Source organism: Lichenostomus cassidix, chromosome 12, assembly GCF_008360975.1.
Source record: "Lichenostomus cassidix isolate B80296 chromosome 12, HeHo_3.0, whole genome shotgun sequence".
In the NCBI taxonomy this organism is placed as follows: Eukaryota; Metazoa; Chordata; class Aves; order Passeriformes; family Meliphagidae; genus Lichenostomus; species Lichenostomus cassidix.
In genome coordinates, this window is record NC_139493.1 from 19,165,751 (window position 1) to 19,176,628 (window position 10,878).

Sequence of the window (10,878 nt, forward strand, 5' to 3'; positions counted from 1 at the left end):
ATCCCCTCCTAGTAAAGATGGGGAAGCTGGATTGGTTTAGACCTTTTCTCTGGACGATGTACAAAATACCTACCTGTGATGTATGGGAAAAATCCACGAACCCAGCAAGGAGTGGGATGGAAGCTCCAAACAAACAGCAGTGTCACACATGCCTGAATCCCTCTTACTTCCACAACCAACAAATCCACACCGGTGAAAAACTAAATTTCTCCTTAACTAAAATGGTATCTATTCAAAAAATAACACATCACACCACATTCAGTTATCTGAGAGTTAACAGCTGCAGCCCAGGTGAGCATGGACCTCTGCTTGTAGCCACTGCAATAAAACTGCAAACCCGTTTCTAACCTTAAGCTCCCAACAGTATTTTGCTTACATAAGGAGTAGTTTTAGAGGATTTTGAAACAACAGTACCAACTGCTGACCCAGAATTTCAAAGTGTTTTATCTGATCAAGGAAAAAACAGCCCACAGCAGTATGCGAAGGGCAATTTAAACACCAATTAGATGCTTAAACCTGAAAATTGTTTATCTATTCTATATACCTAAACAGTGTACACAAATATGTGCATATTTTTTATAGGCCGGTTTATACTGTTTCTAAAAGAATATTTTCTGTATTAATACTTTCTGTACTAATATTTTCTGTATTAGTAGCACACTTAACCTCACTCTACAGAGATTAAAAGTGAGTAATTAGTTATTTTCCTGTTGTTCTGCTGTTCTCAGGCAACCATGAAACAGTTTTCCAACACTTAGCAAGTTTCTTTAAACAACATTAGCATTCACAACCAGTAAGGCTTTTCCCATACTTGGCTGGTTGGCTTTTGAAGCTGACCATGTCGATTTGACTTAGTCTGTATACAGGTATTTTAAAGTAAGTATTATAGTTATGAAATAGACTTTTATTTAGGTCTTTACACTGCTTAATATTCTCTGCCATTAGATTTTTTTTTGTTATTAATTTGAGGGTTTTGCATTCTTGCAGTCTGGAATTGATTGTGTTTACAACACAACAGGGGTTTCACTGTGGTTTGTATTTGTTCTTTTAATATCTGGCTATGAAATGTAATACAAAACCACTGCAGTTTGCACTAATAGCAATGTTGTAAAACTGAATCTAATTACAGGATACTTTTCAGACTAGAAGACGGGAAGAACAAAGATCAACAAAAATTAAATTTTAACTGTAAACTTACATACACTCCACAATTTTAAAGGAACTTTCAAGCTTTTACAGCTGAAAGCCACTTAACTCTTAGTTGTCACTGCAGTAGAGAACCTGAGATTAGACACTATTTGGTTTCTAGTAGTAGTTTAAGAGGTAGAGGATCAGCTGAATGTCTCTTTTTAATACAAATTTTATTCAAGTGGGCTTTCTGAGGCTTGGTTTCCTATACTTAAAAACAATCTGCATGACTAGTGCTTCTTACAGCAGAACAAATCACATATTTGACGACCCCTCTGTCATTCAGCAATATCAAGAGCACATCCTGTTTAGAGCTACCTGGGCTCAGGAGCAAGCACAGAGAGGCAAAGGCATTAATCAACCAGGCTGGGAATTACTGAGGCACAACTCTGGGATCATTGCTGGGTCCTAGATGGGCAAGAAAAGAAACTTCAGCTTTAAATGACAAAAACTGCAATTTATATCCTCTGCCAATTACAGCAGCTCTTCAGCAGCGTGTCAGAGTGTGACATTGAGAGCCAGGCTTGTCAGAGGGCAAAATTAGATCCTGAGAAGCCAGCAATGGGAAGCATTTCTGGCACTAGCTCTGGTTCTCATGCCAGCGCCTATAAGAAACAGCAAGGCAGGGAGGAAGCACTAGAAAGACAAGTGAGGAGTGAGAGGAAAAAAGCTCACAGAAGTCCCCAAAGCTTTTTTCCCTCAGAATAAAATCCTACTTGCTGAGGAAGGAATGGCACTTGCCAAGAGGCTGCCAGTTCTTTTGCTGATTTCTGTTTCAGTCGTGATTTCCATCCCCCCTCCACGGCCCCAGACACTGAGCCATGTGCCAAGATTGTATCTACAGATTACCCAAACCCAGGCCTGCATTCTTTAATCAACTGTTCTGTAATACCACATGTCAATACCTCACAAGATTATACCTAATTTATCAGCTGGTTCAAATATCAGGCACCGATTACTGTTTCTCACCCTAGGCATTCTCTGTTGATTCTTACTGCTCCAGTGTTTTATACTGCTCTGCCAGCTCTTCAAACTAAACTCAGCTGACTGAGTCAGCAAAAATCCACCTTTATGGAGCTTCACCATGACTGTCAGTCGATCTGATTCTTTAGAATTTTATCAGGTATTTGAGCAGATACGTAGTCAGAGAGAAACTGGGTAGTAAAAGTTACAAGAGTTTGGGAATACTGGACAGACCAATACACCAGGGACCTAATACAGTCACTCTTGGGACTAAAACAAAAATGAACAGACACAAGAGAGCCAAAAGGGCATTTGGGTAACTGTGGTATGATAAAAAATAGATTCCCAGAGAATCAAGGATATGGGAACTGAACCCATTCCAAAGAAAATGCAGAGAGGGAGCCTGGCAGAGATTCCCTCAACACTTAAGGATTTTTAACAACCCAGTGGCAGATTATGTCTCTGTTCTTCACTCAGTCTTCTCTTAGGATGTTTCTTACTGTATTGGAAAAACAAAAAGCAAGAAAGAAATTCCTCCATCCAGCTCTGCTTTAAAAGCAAATGGAAACATGACACACCACAGAGTGAGACAAGGATGGGGGCTTTGCTCCCAAGGATTTTACACTGGTGATCATCTGGCTTGCTCATTTAACTTCAAAGGAAGCAGAGTTAAGCCAGTGCTGATTGTTCCCAAAATTCAGCATAGATGCCCAACTGTAACTTGGACATTTTGTCAAAGCAACCAGTGCCCAGAATCATTTTACCCCAAGTGCTTCTTTTCACCCCATTTCTGCATGTATGAAGGAAAACAGCATGCACACCAGTGATAGGCAACTTCCAACTAAGAAAATGCAATAAATAACAGTTGGTCTACACAAGTTATTCTAAAATTAGTTTAGCCTGATTGCAGATAAGAAAATAAAACTAGAAAATTGCAGTTTACTGTCAAACACAAATGTCGTATTTTGCATTATTTGAAATTAACCCCCCTTAAAACCTCTCACATGTAGACAACCCATAAGGCTTCAATTACTAAGGTAAGATCTGCACTCAAAAAGTGCAAAAGTCTTAAAACATTTATTTCATGGGAACAGGCAGCAATGGGAAGCTGCCCAAAATCAACAAGTCACTATTACTTCTGTCTGCCTTTCCAGGTAAGTGATGCTCAGATAGAGGGAAAGTTTTTTCAACAGTAGACCTGCACTGATGTTGACACATCAGCTAAGAGACAGCATTATATTTTGTGCTTCCTGGGCTCCAGCAGCACATTTCTGCTGCAGACTCACACCTCCTGCTCTGGTTCTGAGCCAACACACTCAGGTAACACACACCTGAGCCACAGCAGCACAGCCCCTCTCATTTTACCAGCAAGGATATCTCAACCAATTCTAAGCTCGTCCTGACACTTGAAAAGCTTGAAGGCCTGCTGGGAAAACACAGCCACGCTAGGTCAGGGAGAGGGAGGGCATCCTGCTGCTGACTGCAATGCCTTACAAGAGGGAAATGCAGAGCAGGTGAGAACCAAAGAAGGGAATAACAAACATTATTTAAGATGTCATTTCATCATATGGAAGTAAACAGTATCTCACACGAAAGAGATACTTTCAGTGAGAGTCAGACAGGACTTTTCAGACCTATGGTGAAACAGGAAACAACCCAACTCCCATACTACTAGAGGTGAGACTGTTGGTCTTAAAACAAAGCAACAGATCTCAATGAATGACACTACAGATACATGTTTTTAAAAACACATAAGCCACCACATATATCCCGTGGAGCAGTAAGATCAAATTACAACGAAAGCATGACAAGATAAGGAGCTAGAAAATGAGCTTTGGCAGCCAAATACAACGACAGCAGCACTGCACAGTGGATTTGGGCTCTCTGGAAGTACCTGTGCATCCCATAGCTCCAACACCACTCAGCCACTGGATCTCTCCCTCTACCACCAGCTCCTCTCCCATGGAAATTACCTTGATACAACCTCCTCAGCGAGGGCTTCAGTAGCACACACAAACTTCTATTTAAGGTGGCAATAAACTCCTCTTAATTTCCACCAGCTCTTACCGTGTATCTCTATTCTACACTGTATGAAATAAAGTATGTAAACATATTTGTACACTGCAGATAATTTCTGCTGTAAATACCCAGCCATACTGTGTACCTCAGGGGAAAATGGGTCTTTTGTGTGTGTGTTCCCTTCCTCCCCCTCAAAATGTTATTATGGTAAGGCAGGTTCCAAGGAGAGAATTCTGCTTCTTGAATGCTTTCATTCTTTCAGGTGTAATTTCTGGATTAAGGTAATTAAGAGATAAATACAAATGTAATACAAATGCTAAATATATCTGCACAGACTGTGTTTTATCCCTGAAGATACTGTACAGTATTTACAGATGAAAACACCGTATGCTTTGAAAACAAAGCTTTTCCCAAAAAATAATTTTAACATAAAGGCAACCCAAACTCCAGAAGGCACAAGCATCTTGAAAATCAGAAAATACTTTAGAGCAATGCTTATAATTTTATCACTGCTCCCAATCTGATGGGATGACAACAGAACTTGACCTTTTCCCTCTGAATCACTGGAATTCTCAGACACCACTACAATCACTTTGAAAATCTCCCAATTTCAGAGGTAAACTTGAAGGCTCAAAGGGAAACTGGAAGAAGTAAGGTCACAACATCCTAGACTGATTTTTCAGGAAATTGGACACTTCTGTATGAATTCTGAATGTTTGAGATGAGTAATACAGGCCTTCAAAAGGTGTCATTTGGTATCAGATGCTGCTGCACAACCAGAAGAGCTCTCATAGGCTACCTCTAACCTCACCATCTCCCATATTGCACACCCTCAGTCCCCTCTCCAGACAAAGAGGGCCTGAATCTGACCCCTTTCATTCAAATCCCTGCTTTCATGCATGCACACACATCCATCATTTTGCAAATGTAAGAGTCACTCCTTCTCAAGTCACTGCATTTGGTACTTCCTAATTTGTTCCCTTCAACAGCCCCTCTCCAATAGTAGCTCCTTCAGACATCTCTAATGGGAATGTAGAGGACATGTCAGCAAGTGGCTGTGGAGCTGCTCCTCCAGGTACCCTTTTTTCTAATGCCCCACAGTTCAAGGCCTGCGGGGATGTAGAAAGAGAGAGCCTCAGATGCAACTGCTGCTTCTGCTCAGTACACACAGCTCCTGCTTCCTCCCGAGGGCTTGCTAAGCACACAGTGAGTTTTACACCCACATCCTGCCAAGCCTTGCAAAGCAGAAGTGAATAAATACCCGTTAACAATCCTGCCACAGAAAATCACCACACACAGAAGGTGAATTAGGTATAGTTTCCTTAATTCTGAACCAAACTTCATCTCTGAAGGGCAGAGGGAGAGGATGAAAAAGGATGTTGAAGCCTGTCTGCATGAGGGAGATGAGTCATTGCTGGCAAACGGCACCAAAAGAACATGCTCTGAAGTGCACAAAAATCACCTCCATTAGAGATATGAATATGGATCAAATCTGGCATTTCTCTAGAGTGCAATCTCACATCTTTTCATCTGCAGATTTCAGTGAGATTAGCAAAGATCTCCATACCTCTGCCAGCTGGATAGCACCTGGCACATGCACAAATGGCTGCAGCCAGCCCAGCATCACTGAACAGCACACTGGCAGAACAGGACAGAGTCTACACTTCCAGATTTTACTAGTGCTGAGTTTTGGGTTTTAGCTTATACAATGTACTTTACCCCACAAACCAAATCCTTTGAAAGACTCAGTAGCCTTCTAAGGTTAGAGTAAGGAAAGAGAAAAAACCCACACTTTTGAGATTTTCACTAAAATGGTCCATTAAAAATTGAATTACATGACCACAAGCAGCTTATCTAGTAACCTTTGTTTAGTCAACTTTTGGATAGAATTAGTTACTGCTCTTCTGCATAAGCACCCTCAAATATGTAAATTGTCACAGATGAAGGGTTTGTACCCAGCTCAGAGATGAGAAACGTACAACCACCAAGCAAATAAACTGACAGGGAATGAAAATATAGCCCTGTAAGATGTATTTCAGTAACTGCCAGACACACAGCAACAACCGAAAACTGCTACACACATCCATCTGGCACACACGGAACTATCATCCTAAACATATCTCGACTGCCGCTTTTTTCAGGTGGGTACCTCCTGCTTATTACTGATTAAGTTACCATTCTGGAGTGCTTCCGAAAGCACAAGGAGTTGGCAACATTTGTTTAACATGAAGACTACCGTGAGCTTTCTAAATTTGCACACGCTGTGGGGTTTGCCTTCCCCCCCGTGCTCAGCACTACCCGGTGCTCCCCCTGTGCGAGGCAGGAAGGGGCTCCCGGCCAGAAGTGCCTGGAGCACATCCCACGTGCCCAACACTGACAAAACCGGGAAAGCTTTCACTCGTAAAACTCCACTTCACTGTGCCCAGGTGATGTACTAAGGGTGCTGTTACCTACACTTACAGCATCAGTGAGGGGCTCCCGACCTACCGAGGACTCCTTTATGTCCATACTGTGAGCTCAAAGCTGTCAGGACCTTCGTTACTGACTACAGCAAGAGAAGGGGCATTTCCCCACCAGCAGCACAAGCACGAGTTCTGGGTGCTGTCCCCACCTATGTGGGGCTGTGGCTGTGTGTGGGGCAGCAGGGTGGGCACAGGAGGTGTGTGTGCAGGCACAGTGGGCACGGTCGGTGGAAAAGCAGGGGGGATGTGTGTGTGGGGTTCAGAGAGAAGCAGGTGGGAGTAGACAGGGTAGTGGGAGAAGCAGGTGGCCACGAGTGGGGTGTGTGGGTGGGTGCACACGGAGTGCCAGGCACATGTCGGGCACGGAGCCATGGCGGGAAGCTGCCTTCACAAGCAGGGACCTTCCCTTCAGGGCCCGGCCTGCAGACACTGCCCCTCTCCAGCGGGTTTAACCCCCACTGCACAAAATAACAACCTTTCCCCTCAGGGATTATCTCCATGTCTGCTCCCGCACTGCTGGGCCTCCCAAACCCACCCGCAGCGAGGTGCAAGCGGCGAGGGAGGGCCCGGCTGCCTCTGGAGCCCTCAGGCCCCGCCGCGGGCCGAGGAGCCGCCGCAGGTGCCGGCGGGGGGGGAGCAGCGGACAAAGGGCGGCGGCACCTGCACTCACCATCGGTAGCAACCCTCGCTGGCCTCGAGCGTGAAGTTGACGCGGGTGCCGCGGGTGAAGGGGAGCAGCACCTTGGGGGTGTTGAGCTTGGAGGAGGCGGCGAGGTGCAGGAGGAGGAGGAGAGGCAGCGCCCGGGGAGCGGGGGGAGCCATGCTGCGCGCGGGCGGGACTGCGGGGCGCGAAAGTGCGGCGGGAGCTGCGCGCCCAGGGCGGCGGGCACGGCGGGGCAGGGCGGCACGGCACGGCGGGGCAGCGCCTCCCCCCGCCCCCCGCCCCCCGGGGCCGCACCGCCCTCCCGCAGGGGAACGCCGCTGGCGCCTACAGCGAGGTGGCGGTTTTCAGAAAAACCTCCTTTTCCCCGGGCCGTAACCCCAGCATGTCACAAGACTTGTGCTCCGGACCTTTCCCGGGACAGACTCCAGCACCTCAATGTCTGTCTTGTTGTGAGGGGACCATAACTGAACACAGGATTCGAAGTGTGGCTTCACCAGAGCCCAGCACAGGGACGGTCACTGCCCTGGTCCTGCTGTCACCCCAGTGCTGGAACAAGCCAGGTGCCATTGGCCTTCCGGGCCACCTGGGCCCACCTGGACTCATGTTCCCTGGGTACACTGGTGCTAACAACTAAGCTAAGCAACAGTTCATTTGGTACCATAGCATCTCCCAGTGGCTTGGGTTGGAAGGGGCCTTAAATCACCCAGCTCCCACCCCCTGCCATGGGCAGGGACACCTTCCTCTGTGCCCAGTTGCTCCAAGCCCTGCCCAGCTTGGCCTTGGACACTGCCAGGGATGGCACAGCCACAGCTGCTATGGGCACCCTGTGCCAGGCCCTTACCACCCTCACCGAGAAGAATTTCTTCTTTATATCTAATCTCAAACACCTCTCTTTCAGATGAAGCTATCCCTCCTTGTCCTGTCACCCCAGGCCCTTGTAGATAGTCTCTCTCCATCCTTTTTGTTAGCCCCTTGAGGTACTGGAAGGCCAGAATTAGGTCACCCCAAAGCTTCTCTTCTCCAGGCTGAACAATCCCAATTGTCCCAGCCTTTTGTTGTATGAGAGGTGCCCCAGCCCTCTGATCATCTTTGTGGCCCTTGATTCTTGGTTATAAAAACAACAATTTTCCATATCAAGTAAGGCTTATTTTCCTGTCCTCTTTGTGTCCTAGAGAAAAAAAAATTAGTAGTCAGACCAAAGTTCATAAAAAGGTGAAGATGTTGAGATGAGAATTTTGGTGGTACATGAACTCTGCAGAAGCAACCTTGGTCTGAGGCACTTGGAACTCCTCCAAAGAGCACATTAAGGAGCCACACTTCTTGACTGATGTAGGCTTGACCTTTTCCTGTGTATTGCTCAAAAGTGTGGTGGAACAAGAAAAGTAGGAAAATTAGGAAGAAGTTTAAAAAGTAGGGAAGTTTTAACCATCACTGGTAGATCCATGGTAGTTTAACTGTGTTCAGAGCCTGGAATGGAATTTTGTGAATCACAACTCTCCATTTTTAACCTTCTATTTTGAAATCTTGTTGCAAAATGTGTATTTCACCTTCTGGTAGTTGATTGGACTTTGTAGTGGATGGTACTATGCAGTACAGATGTACTTTACAGTTCAGTTTGTTAGAGATGTATTTGCTGAAGATTTAAAACTGTTGATTTATGTAGAGATAAACATGATTTTGTAGGATGACATTTCTATGGATTTAACAATTTGTTTTTTAGAAACTTTGAATACACCTGCAACTATTCTCAAAAGACCATTACACTTTTAAAGTCCAAAGTCAGGCTGGTAGGGCAATATTAATTTGTTCTTGTTCATATGTATCATGTCAACAGATGTTTTAATGGTAGGATCTTTATACCATTCCTGGCAAACTGCACACACCTGGAATTAATATAGACATTATTTAGTGAATGAAGTTATTGTGTGGAGGCTCTGCCTGTCCTTACCTACCACAGAGGGATGGTACATATATGCATCAGGAGAATGGATTTCAGGAAGGGACTGGCATCTTGGAATAAAGGCAGTTAAATCCTGGCCAGAAGAGCAGCTACTGTCCATGGATACCTCCTAAGAATTCATCCAGATCTAATTTAGGTGATATTACAGAAGTTAACCAGTTCTCATCTATTCTAAGCAAGTAAACTTATACAGGACTTTTTCTTTACCTAGGAGCACATTTTGCACTATTTATTCAGCTAGTGTCTTATTTATCAGTACCTCAGCAATCCTGTCCCACTTTCTATCCCAGAGGAATGTGTGCTGCTGGACAGTTCACTTCTCTCTGCAGCTTCTGTCTGTGTGTTACTCATTTTCTGATTGCACATCCTGAAATTGGGGGGTCTGATTCAGAGAAGAGCTGAACTTTGCAGCTGCAATTTAAGCCAGTGGGAGTTGAGCCTAGAAGGATGTGTGCTGTTAGAAGTACTGGCAAATCAAGCCCTTGCACATTAAATTGCTCTCCAAAATACTGAGGGTTGTTTATTTTCTTTATTTTTTCTCTCAGTCAAGCTGGAACCTTTCCTCATAGGCATGTTAGGAACATAAGTTCAGTAAAGACTGGGATATTAGGGAGGAATGTGATAAAATAGCCCGTGACTAAACAGTACGATGTGTTTACAGTTAGTACAACTACAACTGAGTAGATAAGAGGTAGATAGTGAGTACCTTGCATCCTGTGTTGTGAATGAAGTGAGGAAATGTCTGTATCCCAGTACTTCCTAGCTTTAAAAGCAGGGTGTGCAATCTCTGAACTTACTTCCTTTCTCTCATCATCAGTGTGTGGTGATGAGTTTTCAATGTGAGAACAATAATTTTCCAGTAACAAATACTTCTTAGACTTGAGTTATTTTCAAAGTGCAGTTAGGACCTTAAAGCTTTTTGATGAAACATGTCAGTAAAGTACTGCAAGTAAACATCTAACTCATCTTTCAGAGCATCCTGAGCAGTTTTAAGGGCAGAATAAGGCAGGAGACATTGATGAGCAAATCTGCAGTTTCCATTATTTGGTAAAATTACAAAGTGAATTTTCTGCCCATTTAAATTGGAAGTCATGCATCACAGCACTGTGTTAGCATCTATTTTGGACAGAGGAGGGTGAGCTGGGAGGCAGACAGTGCAGTGTGTGCTCTGTGAGGAGTCCCAAACATCAGGGGTAGGAGTCACTAACAAACATCATGGGCTGGCTTAGCATCATTGCTGCACTGCTGTGCTTTCCTTTTCCACACTGTTGTGATGAGATCCATATGGGGTCAGCACATCCCTCCTCACACTACAGCACAGTGCAAACACCTACACTCAGGGTTACCTGGTGTGGAGAATAGGAACAGGATAGACTAGACAGACCAGCAATATGAGATGATTTTACTGACATTATCAGTGTACACCGTGGTAAGTCTGATAAAGAGCACAAATGCAAATGTCTTGGTCACAAAGAATGCAATTACAGCGCCATAGAGGGAGTGCTTTAATGAGCTGCTTAAAGAGGGAGATAGGCAAACAATAAATGGTTGCTCCCTAAGAAGCTGAGCCTTTTGTGGAAGAATTTCAAGAGATGTAAGAGGCAACCAAAATACAGGCAGTA

General features: G+C 44.5%; 1 protein-coding gene across 2 annotated transcripts in view; it reads right to left on the reverse strand.

The window, feature by feature from the left end:
* The window catches only part of NUP210 (nucleoporin 210), a 62,606-nt gene extending 55,075 nt beyond the window's left edge, over window positions 1–7,531 (reverse strand). Inside the window, exon 1 of one of the 2 annotated variants that reach the window (XM_085073098.1) lies at window positions 7,303–7,531. In XM_085073098.1, the coding sequence (XP_084929224.1) occupies window positions 7,303–7,454 (152 nt within the window). In that variant the 5' untranslated portion in view covers window positions 7,455–7,531. Of the gene's footprint in view, window positions 1–73; window positions 224–7,302 lie in introns of those variants that run through there. The other variant, XM_085073099.1, reaches the window with a different exon arrangement.
* Window positions 7,532–10,878: the final 3,347 nt, after the last annotated feature.